The sequence below is a fragment of the Poecilia reticulata genome, chromosome 23 (assembly GCF_904066995.2).
Source record: "Poecilia reticulata chromosome 23, P_reticulata-male-v2, whole genome shotgun sequence".
Taxonomy (NCBI): domain Eukaryota; kingdom Metazoa; phylum Chordata; class Actinopteri; order Cyprinodontiformes; family Poeciliidae; genus Poecilia; species Poecilia reticulata.
The window spans coordinates 5,983,423-6,004,674 of NC_088852.1; the positions used below are offsets into that span (position 1 = coordinate 5,983,423).

Genomic DNA, 21,252 nt, shown 5'->3' on the forward strand with positions numbered 1-21,252 from the left:
CCAGTGTACTGTCAGTCTGTGATCGGAGCTGCAGGCTGTGTTGGAAACATCACTGGTTTGTCAGAGGAGGAATGTGTGTAATGTGTAACTGAAGGAGCTACAGATCATCCATCTTTCCTAACAGCTTTCTTATGTGCAGACCTCTTCGTCACTACGTCTCTGAATACATGGCTGAGTTACGTTTCAGTCTTTATAGTAATGTTAAGTATGAGTAGAAGTCATAAATTATTTCTCAATGGTTCTTTGTGCCTTTAGGAAGGCCTTTCGTAGTTTTTATTTGATTTGTTTTGATTGGTCCTTATCTCGTTTTGGGAATCCCAGATTGTTTCCAGGCTGACAGCTCCAGAAATGTCCAAGATTATTGGTCTGTACTTTTGGCAAGTTCAATTTTTTAAAAACTGGCCATTACATAAATACCTGCCATATATTTTTAATCAACTGTGCTATTTATTCTCTAGAATTAAAGCAACAAATGGCCATCCTGACCATTTTGAGGCAGTAAAAATAAAATGATTTTGATCCAAACTGTAAACAAAGCAGAATTTCGTGGCATTTTTGTTGTTGTTTTTTGTAAAGCCTGGACCTAGTCAAACCAATTTTACCTAGTTAGAATTTCTCCAGGCTTATAATGCACAAGAGGAAACCCTGAGTAAAATGTGGTGTTGTCTCAGGTCTGAGATTGTGTTTAGCATCTTGTAGCATTGCTGTTTGCTCTTGGAAAGTGTCTGTCTCTATCTGAATGCTGAGTTTTCCAAAAGGGCAACATGTCATCATCCACTCCAGTGTATTCTGGTTAAAAGTTGCCTTTACTGAAATTCGAGTAATGTTTAATCTGACTGGCTCCAGGCCAGAGTCACTGAGTAGCACATTAACACAATGAGCACATCTTCAATCACTTCTCTGTTTATCAGGATTGCAGCAGTAGTTTCAGCTAAACTGGGATTTCCTGAATATTTATGAGTAAAAAGCTGCTAATGAATGAAATAATTATGTGTTTGTGCACAATCTTAAAATCTTTGAACAGTTAAGATGAAAATTATTCTGTGGTAATTAGAGCTTTAAATCTCTTAAACTCCTGGATTTATACTCTTGAAGCTATGAATTATTATTATTTAAAGAAAGAATGTTCCGTGAAGTTTTCGTGTCCCGCCGGACGCTGGGCGGTCCACTGAAGCAATGCTGATCTGAGCACTCTGATTGTTTTGAGTAGATCTCTTGCTGTGTTGCATTTCAAAAGACCAGATTTTGGTTTGGCTGACCCACACGAGGCATATTTATTTTGGTCTCTTTTCTACCCTCCCTGGTTTTAAATTAGCGCTCGTGTGCATGCAACGCTCCCTCTGCTGTACGAGTGTGTACATGTGTGAGATTGGGTTATTCCTGATTTAATGCAGATGTAGCATAGATTCTGCATCTGAATCTGCTTTTCTGATTTTTGTGGCTTTTTGGCAGCTGGGTGGGTTGCTACACAAACAGTTTAATAGTAAGAACCTTTAACGTCATGTTCTATAATGAATAAAAACGCCCGAAAACAGAGCAGCTTTAATTTACCGCAGCTGTTGCTACGTAAAAATGTCATAGGAGGCTTTGATACAACATGGTTCAATATAAATAAAGCCTTGGTGTAATTTAAACCACCTTTGGTACAAGTTTACCTTTTATTAGTTTAATTTATGACATTATGTGAGGTAGCGATATTCAGAAGACAATCGTAGTCTATTAAAACAATATTTCAATGATGTGAATTTTGATTTGCTGTCATGATAAATTTCAGTTATTAATGGTAAATAAAAAACAAAACTGCTTTTGCTATTTTCTCCATTGTTTATTTCGGAAGAGCATCTTTAAATATCAGTTAATTTGAAAATATGATTATCCAGATACCATGTCCAGTTTGTTGATGCAAGTAAGTGACGTCTTGAAGCCTATTTCAAATGTTTTTCAAGAACATTGAAAAGAATCTGCTTCATTGTGGTTTAATAATTTTTGGGCTAGTTTTGCCCATCTATAATTGGACATCTTTTAGCTAACCTTTATGACATAGTATAATTTTTAAAGTTTTATATCTGCAGTGTCTTGCAAGAGCTTTTGTGCTTCATAAACTTTTTGTAGAACCATGTTTTGCTGCAATTCCAGCTTTTTTCATCTATAGACTAAATGTTTTGTAAAGATATGCAGGATACTTGTCGTTGAGGACTGATTTTGGACACCACTGCCCTAAATGTTATTTAGGGTTGTCTGAGTAAATGGGGCTGAATAAAAATGGAAATCTCTCCTTTCAGATTTTCACTTGTTTAAAAAATTAAATAATTTTCCTTCACTTCATGGTACTGCCAGTTTTTCCGGTGAGTTTACTAGTATTATTATTATTAGTATTTTATTTTTTTCTTTGAGTTGTGGTTTTATAATAATGTAATAAATGTAATGTAATAAATTAATTTAAATAATAGCTCAGTTTTATTAAAATTTGATTTCAGAAAATAAATTTTCTGAAGAAAAAAATAGTTTAAATTTAAGTATATTTTTACACCTTGAATATTTAACCAGACTTAAAAATAGTAATCAATTCCGTGATTGGCTGTTGCTTACATGGGGCGGGCATAGTAAAAATTTTAAGACAGGTGATTGGTTTCTTTCTTGTAATAGGCGGGGCTTCACTGTAGCTGGCTGGCTGTCACAGGGGAGTCGCACATTCAACAGTCAAACGGGCAGAGACGTCGAATGATTGGAGCTTGTCGTGGTTTCCCCCCTTTCTTACTGTTAAAATTTTAGGTTATTTTCTACTCAGAAGACAATTTCTTCGCAAAATAAGTCAGTTGGGTTTTTGGCGTTTTAAAATGGAACAATTTCAACGAGTTTCGGCCATACCGGCGGACTTATTCCAGTGACCGAAGAAGAGGAAGGGAAAGGACTGGGAGACAGTAGAGAGGATTTAAAGGAGGGAATCACCGGTTGACGGAGACACCCACAGGTCTGGTGTCAGGAGCTTGTTTTTAACATCAGCTTCGGGGGATTTTATTAAAAAAAAATTATTAGTACTGTTATTTCAAAGGGGGAGTTTTAATGCGACCGGGTCCGCGTCGGGAAGTTTTGCCCGCAAATGACGTGGAATAGCACGATGAGCAGCGGCTACAGCAGCTTGGAGGAAGACTCCGAGGAGTACTTTTTCACCGCCAGGACATCTTTCTTCAAAAAACCTACCGGGAAAGTCACAGACAGCAAGGTAACCTCTGAAATAGTTGCAGTTTATGCCGGGAACACGAGAAATGACTCTTTTTAAGGGTCCGCCCACCTGTTGTTTAAGTTTGGTTTCACCTGACAGGGAGACGAGAACCACCTGCAAAGCTTATGATTAAAGCTGAAATTATTATAGCTATAAATATTCAATGCCTTTGTATTCTACCTATATCATAGGCTTCCTTTTAATTGTAAAACCACAGAATAGTTTTAATTTTCACTGAGGTTTGGCAGCGAGTTTTACAAGAACATTTGCGCTACGAGGTTTCACGTTTTTCTAGTTTGGTTTCGCTGGAATTTGACCAGTGGTCCCAGTTTGGCTTGTTTTCACTCTGAAGAAATAATGATTCTGTTGCAGAAAGATTTGGACTGACTGCTGAATTGCAAAACCATTCAGATATTGTTACAAATACAAACTTCTTTGTATTTTAATTGGCAAGCAAACCATCCTAACTGCAACATTGTGGTGGCAGTATCATGCAGTGGTGACCAAGTGGGGACATGACGGCTGTTCTGAGTTCAGGGGAAGATGGATGGAGTTAAATACAGGGAAAGATGAGTTGAAAACTTGGGGGAAACTTATAAAAAAAACTGAACAATGAGAAAGATAAGTATTAGGGTGGTCCAGTCAAAGTATTGGCCTAAATCCCTTTTAAAAAATCTGATAGAGCTTGAGCTATTTTACAAAACAATTGGCGTAAATATCAGGTTTGAGGTGTCTAAATCTGGAACAGAAATATCCCAAAAAACATATTTTATTTGTAGAACATTTTCTAAAACTTAGATTCTTCACAGGAATTGAGAAAAGTATAACTGGAAATACACCAAACAAAATTACAAAAGGAAAAATAAAACACTTGAATACATACATCTAGACATTAAAAAACACACAAAACGCATAAAACAGGACATTAATCATCACTTAGAGCAGCAAAAGGTGTTCATACAAAGTTTTGACTCAAAGTGGCCAAAAACAAACTTGTGTATCAGTTTTTCAGTCTCTTATTTCTAAAATTAACCTTAAGGTTAATCAAATGTGCTGCATTCAGTGGTTGTAAGGAACACATTGTGATTTTTTTTTAATTGCTTGCAAGGTACTGCATGTCCTTGAGTTGCTACTCTTCCTCGTAAGTTGCCCGGCTTGTTTCAGCATTGCAAACACAGCTGGTTTGTTCCCCTCCCTGACAGCTCAGCGTACTGTAGCAGAATCAAGCCATTCATCCTCTCTCTCCCCACTTCACATTTGTCTGGTTCTGTCAGACGACGCTTGCTTGCAGATCCTGTAGCCTTGCATGACCCTTCACCTTTGTGCTTCGGCCGATGGACAATGCGGCCCATGCAGCGCTGCAGCGAGGGGTTGTGACCTTAAACAGTGGCTCTGGAGCTGCAGTGGGGTGCTGCTGGTTTCCCACATGCCAACAGTAATTACAACTGGAGGGGAGCTGCCCCCAGGGAAAGAATGTGTGGCACTGCTACACGAAACCACCGCTTGTATATTTGCAGAACTGAAGGACAGCTAGTTTAAATGTGTATTTATGCTCACTATTGTGTTCAGTATAATTCTTTTAGAGACGGTAATGGTTTTAGTAAATTGACTTCTTGCCAAATGTATTGCTTATCAGTAGGTTAAAGGTGACCTATTATGCTTCTTGAACAAATGAAGGCAGATCTTTGAGCTACACAAAACATTCATTAGATTTTTTTTTTGCATAAAATTATTCTTTAATAAGATTTTCATCTGGTCAGTTCTGCTTATTTTGAGCCGTTTTAGGGACTTTGTCACTTTAAATCCAAATAAGCTGCTGCTGATCACGCCTCCAGACTCATTTACAGTAAAAATGGCTGCAAACAGATCAGCAATTATACAACCGTACATCTTTGAGCATTAGTTGAGACTCCTGCACAACCACCAAGAATGCAACAAGTGGTTTCTGAATAGTAAGTGAACAATAAAACACTTTTCTAGCAGCCATTATACAGCGGTAAAACCAGCTGACCAAACGTGCTGGAACTCTGGTTGGGTTGCTAGGTAACGGCGCAGAGCCAGTGGATTGAAACTTAGTTATCGAGAGGTTTTTCACAAAGGCTTGTATTTCAGACACTAAAAAACTTTTAACTTATTGCCAAAAACCTTGCTTGGTGTTCTGTTTTTTAAGTTCTTGGACTGTTTTAGTTGAGACGCAACTGGAAGAATAAAAAGTTGCAAAATGTGAGTTTTGCATAATAGGTCCCCTTTAAGCTGTCATGTTACAGGGCATCTCTTTAACCCACATATTTTTGTCTAAAAAGCAAAATCTGGGCTAGACTGAACAATACAAAACCTTCAAAATGCTTCTAATTAAGCAGAAAAAATGTGTGCCAGTAATTATATAAAGCTTTGTGTGTGACTGTCTAAAACTCAGAGGACTTGCTCACACAGTTGTCTGCATGCAAATGAGAAAATGGGGAAGTTATTGTGTGAATACAGCGAACATGCATTCAGGCTACTTTAGCGTACCTGCATGAAGGAGAAACTGAAGTTTAATAAAGTTTGACAAACAAAGAAACACAAGCACTGACAGCTGATGGGCAGACTCAGAGCAGCCATGTCTAAGGGGGATTTAACGGCCGCGTCTGTGTGTGAATGGCAGTTTGTGTCTGGAAATGTCACGCTGACCACATGAAGAACCACGGCGGGTTAATCCCACCCAAACCCCCCCTGCTTCAACCATACACGCACATATGCGCAGTGGACAGCTGAAGCAGCAGCTCATCTTTAATTCAACCCAGTCTGGTAGACTGTAGGCTTACTGTGCAGCTGACGTCAGCAGCCGTGTTGCTGCAGAGACGCTTCCTCTAGCATGAATTGATCTGAACAGTAACAATCTGATGATGACTTGCTCAGTTTGTTTGATACTGCAGAGTGTTGGCTAACACAGAAAATGTAGTGCAGTTTGCACTGACAGTCATTGTGTTGAGGTTTGGATGGCTGTCGGCAGCTGCTTCCTTCACTCACCAGTTCTGGCTGTAGATTACAGTTTTATTTTTAATTTATGAATAATCTTTGGAATAAATGTGCAACTTCAAGTTGCAATTAAAATTATTTACTTAGTTTTTGAACTGAATGAAGCCAGTAAGTTGAATATTATTGTTTACCATTTTGTGGAACAGGGAAGTAATGTGTCATCATCAGATAACCTTCCTTTAAGTAAAGTGGATCCCAACCAATAATAGCTCAGTATTTGTGAATTTTTCTGTGTAATGTGACTTCAACTTATTTCCGAATAATTATCCTATTGACCCATTATAATTGTGAAACTTTTGTAAAATGACACTATATAGTAAATTGAATTGACTGGCATTTGCAAAGCAGCCAATCCAGGAGCACCATTCGTTTTAAAACTGAAATGATTAATTGTGATTAGTTGATTGCCGAAATACTTTAGCAATCAATTAATCGTTAACTGGAGTATAAAGAATCAAAAGAAGGCACTTCGCTGAGAAAACGCATTCAGAGCAGTAATTAATCCAAAACTGTACATAATATATTAAGGCAAAAACAATTAACTGGATTTATCGTGATTAATTAATTATTGAAATGATCGTCAACTAATTTTATAATCAGTTGTTAACTGGAGCATAGAGACCCAAAAAAAAGCCATTTGCTGAGAAAACAATACATTCAGAGCAGTTATTAATACAAAACTATACAAAATATACTGGGCCTGAAACAATTAATAGTACTAATAGTGTATAATCGGTTTTGGAAAAATTCAACTAATTTTATAATCTGTTAGTCGTTAGCTGGAGCATAGAGACGCAAAAAAGGCCATTTGCTGTTAACTATATATATAAATTTTGCATTTAAGATAAAAACAGCTTTAGCCAGTAAATATGTTTTAGCTTAAACTCAAGAAGCAAAGTTTTAGCTGAAGGAATATCATTTTGACATTTAACATTATTGTTTTATTTGTAAGAGGAATTTAATTATTTGCCAGTTTACAATGTTTAAAGTAGTTCACATAAAAAGGCTTAAGTAGTTTGATTAAAAAAATCTGTAGAACGTGCCAGTCACGTAGATTTTGTTCACGCATGATTAACTGGAACTCCATATTATCAACAAGTCATATTAAAACTAAATGTAAACATGCTAGCTTTAGATTTGCACTTTGAAAAACATAATTCACAAAATCAAAATGTGAGTTCAGTCAAAAGAAAAAGCTAGTAATCAAATATTTAACAGATGCTAATAGACGTTAGCATCTGTTAAAACTTGTGGTTTATTTTAATTTTGTTATCAAAACATTCCAGTTTAACATTGTCATATTGCTGAAATAATTCCCATTACTCCCTCTGGATCGACTTTTTCTGCTTCCAAAGCAGCTTATGACTTCAGGAGCAGGTACAGAGTTCAGTCGGATGTATTTCTGTAGAGGAAGTAGTAATTCCTCCTGAGCTGCATCCAGCCCGTGTTTGCCTTTCAAATGGGTCCAGGACGCCTGACATCATTGTGTGCTTGAGAGAGTGAGATAAAGGATTTGTTTGCGGATCCTCCGCTGCTGTTTAGCACTCGCTTCCTCTGCCTGTTGGTTTATGCTTCATTGTTGGTACCTGGCTGCAGCCTGCTCCTCTCTGCTGGTGTTCAGCTCTCCTTTCCGTTCGTTGTCACAATCACTTTGCGTCCTGTCAGACCGGTCTTTTCTGCACCATTACGCTCATTTATGTTAGTCAGGCTGAGTTGGAAATTTCTTTAGAATCCCAGCTGGAGTTGAAGCAGAGTCTCGCGGTGTTTGGACGTTAACTTCCTCATCTGCTGCTGTGGGAAAATTGCCACTTGGTTTTTATCTGGAAGGCCACTCTGAAGACAGCCTGCCTGCCGTTGTGGTGGCGAGCTCATCTCTCTCTTAATTCATTTATTCTCTCACGCATTCAAAAAACAGCTTCATAGCGTCGCTGCTTGACCTACTGGAGACATTTTTATGTAGTTTGCCAATTGAAAAATCTTTTATTCTTACGAAAAAGCTTGTCCTGCTCCTAAATATTGAACTTTTGGCTATTTTCTAACCAATTGATCACTTCGATGGTTATTTGTGCACCATTAAAGCACAAATTTGAACCATGTTTTAAAAGAAAATCATATATATGCATATTTTTAAATTCTTTTTATTAACAGTATGAGTTGGTATTCAGAATTTTGAACATTGGGAACAATTTTTTGCTTTCTTTTTCCATATACTTATTTACAAAAAAAAAAATGCAAGTAAATGTTTTTTTTAAAAGCATCACTTTAGTCATTTCATATTTAGATGTAACCAGTGAGTAGAACTGCTGATTTTACTGTATTTGTAGTTGTTGTTTTTTTACTGAAAGTCATTCCCATGTTTTTCCATCACTAGATTTCCTTCCTTTGTCCAACTTTGACCTGATTTCTTACTTCCTGAAACTTCACTTCCTCTCTGTTTTCAGTTTGCTTTGCAGCAACAAAACCCAGGTTTTTACAGAGTCGGGAAAAGCCTGGAATGTCCTAAAAAGTATTTATCAGAACTTAAATATGGAAAACAAAAAGAAAATATTGCTGTGAAGTTTCATTCAGTCCAGTCTGAGGTTGGATCCTGCTGACTGGATCATGATTTTTGTGGTTTTGAGCTCAATAATAACAGCTGCTGGATGCAAAGCGTGTAACATGTGTAGTCTCATAATTAAGCTAACTTTTTGGATTTTGGGTCCAGATCTCCTGACTGCTTTTGTAATATTTTAAAGCTAAAGTCAGAGTTCCTATTTGAGATTCATTGCATCATTGTGATGTGAAACGCCGCTTTTCCTTTATTCTCAGGATTTTATTAGACTCTGCCTCTCCTGTTCTTTGTGTGGCCTTCACTATCTTCTAAAACAGACCCAGAGGCCTTTAGGCATGCGTGCGCGCGCACACACACACACACACACACACACACACACACACACACACACACACACTGCTCCTTCACAGAGCAGTGTGTTGTTTTATAATAAGATAAATCTGCCTTTGAAAAGAACTACCTGCGTCATGGAGAACAGTGTTTGTCAGGACTCTGTTGATGATAAATTGCGCCTAAATACAGCTTAGTTTAAGATTATTATCTGCAAAAGAGGAACTCTACTGAGAAGCCAGGAGTGGGAGAACCAAATAAACTCAATAGTGTCCAAACTTTTTGTCATGTGGACCAAAATTGTCAAGTCAGAACTACCCACAGGCCAAGAAAAAAAAAATAAAATCAAGTGAATAGGGTTGCAGAAAAGTCAGCTTTCCAGTAAAAGTTTCCACTTACTGTAAATGTTTGGTTATAAAAAGACAAACTTTGTGTCGTACTAAAAATATTTTCATTAAAAGATATTTTTCCAGTAACATTTTACCCAGATTAAAAATAAAATGTCTCCATCTAAAGCTGGAAAGGCCAGATTTGTATCATTCTTGCCGCACAAAATCAGCCAAAGGGCCACAAATGGACCCCGAGCCACAGTTTGAACACCCTGGTTTAGGGGAATAAACCGGACTGAGCAGAGCTGGTGGGTTGATTTGGTTTCCTCCATCTTTGTTCTGAATTAAACGCCCATTTTTGCAGAAAACTTAACATAAATTAATGTTATATTCTGACTCTAAAACAGAATGAAGTAAATTTGATTCTGTCATAAAAAACGATGCGTATGAGTCCTTTAAGTAAAGACCATGTTGATTTTCTCAGCTCATTAAAAGCTTTAGTTCCAGGGAGGTTTCTTATCTTATTCTGCTGTATTTTTATTTGGCTCAAGGTCACGTTGATGCTTCCCGTGACAGGTAATCAGATAATTCCCCAAACACAGATGATTGCTGGAACTAGAACCTGGCCCCAAAGGAAACGATCTTCATGTGACACGAAGCAAAAGGAATGAAGCGCTGTTGTGCTGCCACCGCGCTCCGTAAGCGATTCTATCTCCTCCTGCTCTGCAGCCCGGAGCTCATCTGGGAGCAGTTTGAGCGGCTGTGATCTCCAGGCTGCCATTATCACCAAACCACAGCCGCCGTCTTTGAGGTGGTCTGCTGCTCGCTTTGATGTGTGCAGAGGAGAGTGAAAGTAGAAGAATGAAAAATTACACAGATCCACAGGAAGTGAGAGACAATTTATTTAAGCATGATGAAGTGCTTCAACTTGCACAATATCTTGTAGGCCGAAACGATTAATCGCATTAATTGTGATTAATCGGTTATTGAAATAATCATAAACTAATTTAGTAATTGATTAATTGAACAGACTTTAAATTAAACAGCCATTTGCTGAAAGAATAACATGCTCAGAGCAATAATCAAGCCAAAAACGATCAATATACACACTAAACACTTTCTGTCTGTAAATATGTTCAACCCAGAATTTCTCAGTTTTACCTTTTCCTGGTTCAAACTTAGCAAAGTAAATATATTATTAAGCACCTTTTGTTATCCAATTATTAATCGGTTAGCAAATTAGTCAATTAACAATCAGAGCTTTTCACATGTTGATGCTAGAGGTATTTTCTTTTAGCTGCAGCTGTATTCTTTGCTACAAATGATCAAGCGTTCGCAAAAGGAATATTGTATTTTAGGTAATAAATGTTCATTTTCTTATTTAAAAACTATTTAATTTTGCTTACTTGCATTAAAGCTTAAGTAGCTAAATGAAAATCTGCAGAATGGGGCAATTTATCCGATTAATCTTCAGAATAATTGATTATTAGAATAATTGTTAGTTGCAGCTCTGATATTTTGAGTATTATTTGAGCTCCAAGGTTTTATCAAAGTGTTGTTTCAGGTATTTTGTTGTACGGAGCATCTTTGTGCAATGAGTGCAGTGAAAGTGATCCTGTGGTTCTGCTGAGGTGTTTAGAGAAGCCAAAGCCTCATTGGACTTTTTACTTTAGCTGAAATCAGCTTGTGACTCTAAACAACAAATGCAAGTTGGAAGTTTTTTAGTTTTTAGTGGAATAAACTGCACTAAATTTCCATTATCAGTATAATAGATTTTTTTTACTTTGGAAAAGAGAGATTTAAAGAGTAGCTGTAAAATCAAATGAGGTGTATTAGCAGTAACAGCTCTTACTGTGAAATATCATCTCTGTCCCTGGATGTTGAGCGGATAGCGACTGTCTTCAGTCAGATGCTTCTTAAGATACGCTGCGAGACGGGCTGCTGATGGAGATCTTTCCACCATCTGCAACTTCTCTTTGAAGATACTTCAATTTTAATTTCCCTTTGTGATACAAAACTGTTATTTAATTAAAAGCATCTGTGAAATAAGTTTAAAAAAATACTTATCACTGTATTTAAAAAACCCATTTATTACGATAAAAGACGTACTATACCCCCAGTTTGTAATTTGAAACTTGCTTAATTTTGGGTTTCTACTTAATGACAGTATCTATAACCCGTCATTGTTTGTGTGTGTCATGAAAATAGACTGTGGGTGTTTGCTGTGAAGTCAGTGTCATTCTGTTTGGCTGATTATCACCCTGTGTTTTGATCAGTTTGATGATAGGCAGTCAGAGGATTATAAATATAAAAAGGGATTTTCCACTGCAGTCGAAGTGGAAACCATATACAGTCATGCATGTCTCTCAGGTATTGTTTCCTGTCTTCCCATGATCAGACTGCACCCAGACACGCCTTGCTTTGTCATCATTGTAGCCCTGCAACAAATGCAGAACTATGATGCATCATGTAATTTAAAGCTGCTCTTTTACTTCCTCTGCAACACAATTTGGATGCAATCATAGGCTGCGAAGCCTCTGGCCTTGTTAGTTAGAAGCTAAAGTGAGATTATTATAATAAGAAATAAGCTTTTTCTACAGCTGATGATGGCTGAAATGGGTCACACCTTGTAAAACCTGATGAGTTGGTTTGATGTGAATTTCATTGCAGTTTCTTTCTATAAGAGCTGGACATGTTTAACATGGACGGCTTCCAAGCTTCTTACTATAGCAAAAGTAAACAGCATGATCATGCAAAAACAGCAACCAAGAATCTGAATAAAACATTTCTACATTTGCTAAGCAGGGAAAGATGATAAATCGATTTTATTAACTTAATGAAGTTTTTGTTTTTTCACCAATGCAGTCCTCGGGTTTCTGTAGTTCAGAGTGATGTCAGCTCCCACGGCGGCCATCTTGTTTGGCTAGCGTGTTTTACAGCTTCTGTCTATTTGGACTTTGAGTTCAAGTCAACCTACAACAGAGTATTAGGGCCTGCCTGATCAGCATCAAATTTTTATCCGGAGCAGAACGTTGAAAGGATTGTGAAAAATTCTGAGTCTGTTTTTAAAACCACAGTTTTTTGTTTTTTGTGTAAACGTTGTCATAGACTTAAGATTTCACAACTTTATTCTTATAATATGAGTTTTTATTAAAAGAAAAAAAATGTAGGCAGGCCCTAACATTTTATATAGTACGGTTGATTTATTCAAAGTCTAAATAAATAGAAGGTGTAAAACATGCTTGTCAAACAAGATGGCTGCCCTCGGCCCAAATCAATTTATCATCCGGCCTTATCTCATCTATTCATTTTGCATCTAATAATAAAGACAGACTCACTCAGCGTGGAAATGACGCAAACATTAAAGCTACAGCAGCCCAACCTTTCCTCATTTATGGAAAAAACCAAAACGTATGGATGAAGTAAAGCAGGAGAACATTTCAAATCTTGTGCAACAGAAACATTCCAGCTCAGGTGTCGATAAATTACAGCTGACGGTGTCGTAATGTTACCCTCCCACCGTCCTTCAGGCTAAACTCGACATGTTTTCAGAAAATAACCGCACACGTCATAAAAGCAACCCTTCCTGTAGGAGTCTGGCAGCTCAGGGTTTATTTAGTAACCAAGATGACAGATAACACCGATGGTTACTGTGTTGCTTCACTCTGCTGTGAACTTTGCTGCCAGTGCTCTCCATTACAGCTGCTGTTTGTTTGCTGTACCTTTCATTGCTTGACCTTGTTTAGAGCGTGTTTAGTCTCTTAATGACGCCCAATCACTTTAACCAGCTCACTACCAGCTCACTAAATTATAGTTAATTTGTTTAGGATTTTCTTTAAAAAAAGAAAAAAGCAACCATTCTCAGACACTTTACTGTGCAATCCTGGAGTTTACTTTAAAATTGCGGACTAAAACAAAATAATAAACCAGAAGGACAACCAGTCTGCGTTATTGCTGCCTCGCTGTCTGAAAACCACAACTTTTTCTACTCTATCTTCCTCCAAGGTCGGAACCATGAAGTTTCATAATCTTCACCAGCAAATACTTACTCTCACACACACACACACACACACACACACACACACACACACACACACACACACACACACACACACACACACACACACACACACACACACACACACACACACACACCACACCTCAATGTTTGAGTGTGTTGCACAATATTCAAGTTAACAAATCTGCTGCAAACAGCAGCAGATCAACTTGAACTCTGGTGTGGTTGTATACATCTGTTTCTTTGGAAAGGTTAGCTGTAAAGAAAGCTAATGAGACTGTTTCTCAGCAGTTTTTTCATTTTTCTTTTACAGTATTTGATAAACACTGAAATTGTTTTGTGGTGGAAATGTTTTTATTGAATGCGAAGCTTGGAAGGAGCCGTTTCATTGTAATTTTATGGGATTTTCTTGTTCTTTTCTGACTGCTGGTTTGCATTGGATAAAGCCATCAGCCTTTTTCTTCTCCTCTGGTGTCATTTTTCATTTTTTGTTCCACATTTTGCAGCTCATGTTGTCTCATCTGTCTTTACTTCCCCTCCTCCTCCCTCTGCTGATGTTGGTAATGAACTGAGCTCCATCTTTGGGTGGCCTCTGCAAACACACTTGTTGCGGTTTCATAACAGAGTCCTGTGACACAGGCTGGATGTTCTGCGCTCTCCGTGTTGTACTGATTGGACCACAGTGGAAATGTGCAGACGGTTCTGCAGCTCGATGCCGGTGTGGTCCTCATTACTGTGAGAAAATCTGGCTCTGGACTCCTTGTGGTTCAGCAGGTTTAGTCTGCAGGTTTTACTCGCTGGTTTTCAAACACAAACCTCTGTTTTCTCCACAAGGAAATCTGGGTTTTTCTTTTTTTCTTTTTCTTCTTTAAATTACATCTTTTGATGTTAAACTCGACTTTGTTGTTTGCGACCTTGGCAGAGGAAAGTTTGACTGGTTTGCCTTGTTGGATGCTTGCAAAATTGAGTTTTCATTGGTGAAATTACTCATTAGTGTTTAGATTTCACATGAACGGGCTAATCATCTAAATCCTTACAGATCAACTTCTTCAAAGCTAAAACAATGTATTTGTTTTTCCCACATCGTATTATTTCAGTATCCACCTTGCATTTCAGTAGAAATGCAAGGTGGATACAATTAGATTCATTATGAATGCTTTGCATTCATAAGATATGCAGCTTGACTAGGCTGCAACTAGCAATTATTTTAGAAATATGACTATTGATCAAATAGAAACATTTGGCAAATTCTGCTGATTTCTCATTTGAAACTTAAGCCTTTTTTACACAATGTTAGAAATGCATTTAAAGATGCAATAAGCAAATACATTCATTTTTAAATGAGGAAATCAAAATCAACATTTTATTGCCTAAAATGCAATGACATAACATTCCTTTAATGTATCCTAAATCATTTGTAACAAAGGATGCATCTGCAGCTAAAAACAGTCTACTAATCTTTCTATTTATGTTTTTTTATTATTAATAACTGGATAGTAAATTGTTTTACTCCTAATATATTTAGTACAGTTTTGACTTAATTACTGCTCTGAATGCGTTTTTTCTGGCAAATCAAATCGCCTCTTTTTTTCATCCTGTAGAAATCAATTTGATTTCATTAATTTGATTAATCATTTCAGCCCTACCTTCTACAATTAGATTCCTGCAGATCTGATTCTGCATCATGTCTAATTTGACCTCCTGCTGAACCAGACAGTGAATTTTTTGTGGGATGTTTTAAAAAATTTTGTGGCATTGGAGACAAATGTCACAGAAAAATCCTGATTAAAACAAATAATTCTTACCTGCTACTCAGTGCAGCCACTTTGTCTGCACCGCTGAAGAGTCACTTGCAGTAACATATAAAAGTTTGAAGCTTTTACTTGCTTCAGATTCATAACATTACTATAATATCTTTGAGAGCCTCTAGACCTGTGGTTCCCAAACTACGGCCCGTGGGCCGAATCCGGCCCGCCTCCACATTGGGTCCAGCCCCCTGAACAATACCAGAGAGTATTTAGATTTTTTTTTCATATGCCGTATTTTTCGTACTATAAGCCGCTACTTTTTTCCTAAGCTTTTAACCTTGCGGCTTATATGTGGATTTTTCTTCAACCACCAGGGGGCTCTTTAGCAGGATGTGAATCATTGGAAGTATAAATTGGAAATAAAAGAAGGAATGCGCCCATTAAAATGGAATTAGGTTTTAATAGGGAATTGAAATTTGAGAATGTTGTTGATCAGTTAAATAGCATTGAGGGGAAAAAGAACATTTTTCGTTTTTTTAAATAATTCTGGGATCATTATGAGAATTTGAGGCATAGATCTTAGTATCCAATAGATGGCAGTAGTGCAACAATAATGGATGCAAGCTGCCGTTGAAATCTAAAGAAGAAGAAATCGCCTATTTTCATTTAGCACATGCTAGTAGCAGACACGAAGGATCAGCACTTTTACAGTTACCATTCGGAAACTACTGTAATCAGTTCAGTTAAATGTAAACATGGCAACTTTTTCTTTTTCAACCCTAATAAATGTGATATTCAATTGACCTGTTATGACTCAAATGTTGGGTGTCCGCCCCCCTCTGCTGCATTGTTGTGGAAAACCTGGAGCGGCAGAGATATCTGCGGCTTATAGTCCGGAAAAGACGTTATTTATTTAATAAATAGTGTTATTTCCTGGATTTTTTTCTATGAAGAACCCAGAGAGGGTCATTTGGTTATTATTTATTTCATTAATAGTGTTATTATTTATTTCCTAGGGCTGTGTAATAATATCAATTTTGTGATATATATCGATATTTTCTTTCCTAGAAAAAAATCGATATTCGTCCGCAAGTATCGTAACATCCAACTGTCACCTTGCTCACTCACTGCTTGCTTCGCCGGGAGAGTGATTAGGTCATCAGGCTTAGAGGGATTCCTTCAGATCTTAAGTGTCGAGGTTAAAAAGGTATCAAACTATTCAGAGCAGGGTACTTGGTGCACTTTATTTACTTTACAAATGGATGTAAGCTACAGTTTGTACTGTTTCAATTAAAAGAAACATGTTTTCTCACCACTTCTTTGATTCATTTTGTCCAGCTGTCAACTTTAAGTCTGTGTCCATGTCCAACCAGAGCCAGGTCTTGTGTAGTTGGTGCTTTTAATCAGTTTTCAGTTAAATTAATTAAATCCAACTCTATAACAGTCACAAAATGTCACCAAAATCACTCTCTCCCTCTAAAATCTTTCAGAAAATCGCAAAAGTGCATTGAATTGTATCGTTTGCTGAATATTGCAATATATATCGTATTGTGAGCAGAATATCGTGTATTGTATCGTGAGATTATTGTATCACTACAGCCCTATTATTTCCTGACTTTTGTTCTGTGAAGAACCCAGAGAGGGTTATTTGATTGTGCTTTCTGGAAGACGATACATTTTTACATTTAGGCACTCCTGCAATCGTCACACTTTTTCTGTTACAAACTGACTCCGGCCCCCATCAGAGAAGGGAAAAGTTATGTGGCCCTCACAGGAAAAGTTTGGGGACCCCTGCTCTAGACCAAACTTTTTTCTCACTTGGACCAAAATTGTAGAATCAAAAGGACTCACGGAAAATAAACTAGAACTTGCTTTTTGTGGTTTTGTTGGGAAGAGATGTTATTCATCATAGAACCAAAACTTGCTTGCTGTATTAAAAGGAAGGTGACCAGTTTTCACATTATTTTTGGCTCAGTTGAATTAATTTACTCTGTTATGACTACAGGATTTGGGTCAGTTTCTTTCAAAACACTTGCTATGTTTAGCCGAGTTTAATAAATTAGATAAAAGCGGATTTTGGTGCAGCAAAGTCGGATTTTCAGTAAAATCATCTGGATTGAAGTGGTTTTACTTGTTATAAAAGTAGAATATTCTGTTCTACTTAACACTTTTCATTGTTAGAAAATTATATCTGATTGATAAATTTTAAAAATAATATTTTCCTGTGAATAACACCCCATTTGGGTGTAAAACTTCACAATCAAAGCTGTGTATGATTTATGTGTCCATTAGTCCCAGAAGGTTCATTTAGAAATGATTTGTCTGTTTCTGTTTGCACCAGAGGAAAGGTGTGAGCCGCGGTTTAAAGCACATTGTTGTGCTTTTTCACGGGGCCGTTTGGTCCCATTAGTGCAGGAATGCCAGGAGGAAAGGTGTGGCTCGAATAGACTTCCCCCTCGATTCAACAGGAAGTCACATACAGAGGAACAGGCTGCAAGCCAGGAGGGGCAGAGAAATAAATACTAACATAAATAAAAACAAGTCATAATGAAGCTTAGTAATGTATTCGCTCCGGATCAGAAAAGTGTTTAAAGGAAGGGTTCTCAAAGTGAGGCATGAGGGCCATTTGCAGCACGTAAACTGAATTTACATGGCCCACCAGACCACAATTCAAACGTAAATTAGGACAAAACTATGACTTTTAAATTAGAATCTGCTTGATGCAACACAAAGTGACCATCTTTTCCATGATTTCTGGTTTCCTTCTGTTGTCATGGTAACTAGACTTGTACTGTAAAGTACTTCTTGCTGTGCTCAAATCTCCTTTTAATTGCTGTATTAAAACTTGGCTGAATACAGAAAGTGAACCACATTCTCTTGTTATTGCTGAGAATTGATGAAATATTATTCCAGTTTTCATTTTTCATTTTACAAAGGAAAAACATTTGAAGTTTTAAATCTATGATCCCATTCCTACAAAAACAATCTGATTACTTTGTTTAGTTAAAATAGTTCATGTTAAGATTATTCTTGAGTAGGAAAAAAAATATATATAAATTTTTGGTGATTTTAGTTTTTAACAATTGTATATTTTTTGGCACGCAGGTACTTCTGAGCTTGAAAAAGTTTGGACATTCCTGGTCTAAAGAATATTTTCTGTCATTTTAACATTTAGGTCAACAATATTACATTTTTGTGTTGTAGAAAATCTAATATTTACAGTTGGCTATGTTTTCATTTTAAAAACCACAAGCAAAGTGATTTTAAGACTAATTTTAATGACTCAAAATGCCAAATATAACTCTTAACCCCTAAATCAGAAGTGGTTTTTGTTGTTTATTAGAGCTGCACAATATGAATGTGCGCAACATTTGGCTAGTTGCAATATTTCATGTGCAATGCATGCAAATTCTTCATGCTAGTAATACTACCAAAGAGTCGGGAAATGGCACAGAAATACGAAGGGTTTAATTATAATATTGCAATATTCAGCTAAATTGTAGCTGAATCCGTGTGTTTAGTCTGGGCCCAGAAAAGCCCAGACTCCTCCTGCGGTGATGTCACATATTTACAGACGGAAGATGTCAGACGAGCGTGACAGAGGTAAACAGAGGCAGGAGAGCTGCAGGTGTGTGTGATAAAAGGCTAAAGAAAGAAAGTCATGTCCCTCTCAGACAAAACTATGGTTTTTGTTTTCTGTTCTGCTTTCGGTGTTGCAAAGTTCTGCTTTTTTTCTTCTTTTTTTTTTTGCTGCTCTGTGCAGCAAGTGAATTATAACTCCACCTAGTTAGTCTCTCCTAATCTGAAATGTTTAGTAGCTTGTGATGCAGTGACTAAATTTTTAGAGATAAAACCTTTAGTTTGGTTAAAGTCGAGAAACATCTTTTAGATTATAATGATGTGTTTCTTGGCTGCTTCTCCGTCGGTTTAGTGTTGATCTTTCGGCCTGAGTGGGAGGATTCGCTTTGTTCCTGAAAACGGACTATGACCTCATTGTGTTGCAGCGCTTCTCTTCTCCTGTTTGTTTAGATCCGGTCGCTCTCGTCCTCCCAGTTCCCTTTTAACTCCTTCTGACCACACTGTAAAGGTTCAGCTTTTTCACGTTTTTCGCATTACAAACACAGACTTCAGTAAGTTTTCAGTGAGCCTGTGTTTTACACCAACCAGTACTGCCTGTTTTCTTCTACAGTAATGTAGAAGAAAACATTGCAAGTTTTCAAATATTTTCAAGACTCTGTTGAAAATTATGAAGTTATGTATTTGACCCGATACTTTAACTTTCATTACAGCTGCTAATCTTTTGGGGTAAATCCCAACCAGTTTAACTAGAAACTGAAATTGTCACCTGTTAATCCAGAATGGATTAAGAACGTCTGTGGAAATGTGCAAACAGAACTTCTTGGTTTCTTTCAACAGCAGCTTTCTTCTTTCTGCTCCTTCATAAAGGGAATTTGTGGAGTTCGGGATCTGTGCAGCTCCTCCAGAGTTGCCCTGGACTTTTTGATAAGCATGCACATTTTCGGTTGATATTTACATCTGGGAAAAAAATTAAATAAAAGCCCAAAATCACATTGTTCACTTCATTCTTGTGCACATTTTGTTGGTCTACCACATGAAATTTCATTAAAATGATGTTTGTGTTGGCAGTTTGGAGAATTTCATAACATGCAAATACTTTTTTCAAGGCATTCTATATGAAATGATCTGACCAGTTAATTAACACTCCTTATTTGGAGGTCAGGTCTCATTTTGTACAGTTTTATACTTCCATTTGGGACTCAACTGCTTCTAAAAACAACCTAAGCTCTTAAAATAATGTAATAATTTTTAATTTTAGTGTTGTCTGAAAAATGAGGCGTCTTCAAAACCTCCAGAATGTAATGTCACAAATCAGCAGGCACCGTTACCTAGCAACCCATCGAAACTCTGGCACGTTTGTCAGCTAGTTTTACTGCTGTACAATGGCTGCTGGAAAAGACAAGTGTTTTGTTGTTGACTTACCACTTGCTGCGTTCTTGTTGGCTGTGCAGGAGGCTCCACTTCTGCTTTTCAAAGATGAACAATTGTATAATTGACACAAAAAAACATGAACTTGTTGCCAAAACAACAGCTAGCCGTTTTCTTTAAAGCACTTGGGTTGATTTTAGAAGCAGTAGAGACTCAGTATATAACATGTCAGATGTGAATTTTGCATAATAGATCCCCTTTAAGTCGCCCTCATTCCTCCACTATAATAAGCTGGCATGAAGGCCCAACTGCTTAGCTGCTTGTTGAACTTTCCCTTTCCTCACAAGGCGGATAATCTGCTTTACCTGCCACTTCCTGGTGATGAGATTTGTCTCGTTAGAGCGTCACATCTTAGAGGTGAGATTAAACCATGAAGGGAAAAAATAAACAGTTTGACCAGACAGATTTAGAATCAATGAAGAAATCTTTAAAGCTGATTGATCTTATTCTGACTCTGGTTCTATAGTTGAACATCTGATGGATCAGATATGTTGATGTCTTCATGTCTTTCTAACTTCTTTAATCCCGACGAGTCGCTGACCAGATTTGATTAAATATTAAATTTCTTTAGAAATATTGTTTGGTATCGCTGCTGCAGCTTTTTGTAGCTCAGTGTCATATCTTCCTATTGCGTCACTCAGAAGAATTGTATATGTTATACTAGACTGACTTTAGTCTAGTTTGTCTCATTGCATTTCTTAGATTTCTCAGTTTAAATTGTTTTAATGTTTATAAAGAAATTGGCATTCCTGTTGTTTCTCAGAGCCATAAACCTTTTGACTCGTTGCACTTGTTACATTGGCACCTCGGGTCTTCCTGCAGTATTGTGTGTGTTTTCCATATAAGGGTGTACGTGCTTCGGAGGCTCACTGGATTCTGCACTGTGTGTGTGTGTGTGTGTGTGCGTGCGTGCGTGTGTGTATGTGTGTGTGGTTTTTAATAGATGCAGAGGAGAGCTGCACTATGCCCATTTAAGCACAGGATACACCAGAGAAAGATGAAGAGTTTGCACTGGGATTTACATGCTG

General features: G+C 37.3%; 1 protein-coding gene across 5 annotated transcripts in view; it reads left to right on the forward strand.

Annotated features, from left to right (window-relative positions):
- The window catches only part of rassf3 (Ras association domain family member 3), a 55,361-nt gene that overhangs the window by 24,509 nt on the left and 9,600 nt on the right, over positions 1–21,252 (forward strand). Inside the window, exons 1-2 of one of the 5 annotated variants that reach the window (XM_081603753.1) lie at positions 2,682–2,971; positions 3,053–3,223. The exons of 3 other annotated variants lie outside the window; for them this stretch is intronic. In XM_081603753.1, coding sequence (XP_081459879.1) covers positions 3,101–3,223 — 123 coding nt within the window. In that variant the 5' untranslated portion in view covers positions 2,682–2,971; positions 3,053–3,100. Of the gene's footprint in view, positions 1–2,681; positions 3,224–21,252 lie in introns of those variants that run through there. One more of the 5 variants, XM_081603752.1, reaches the window with a different exon arrangement.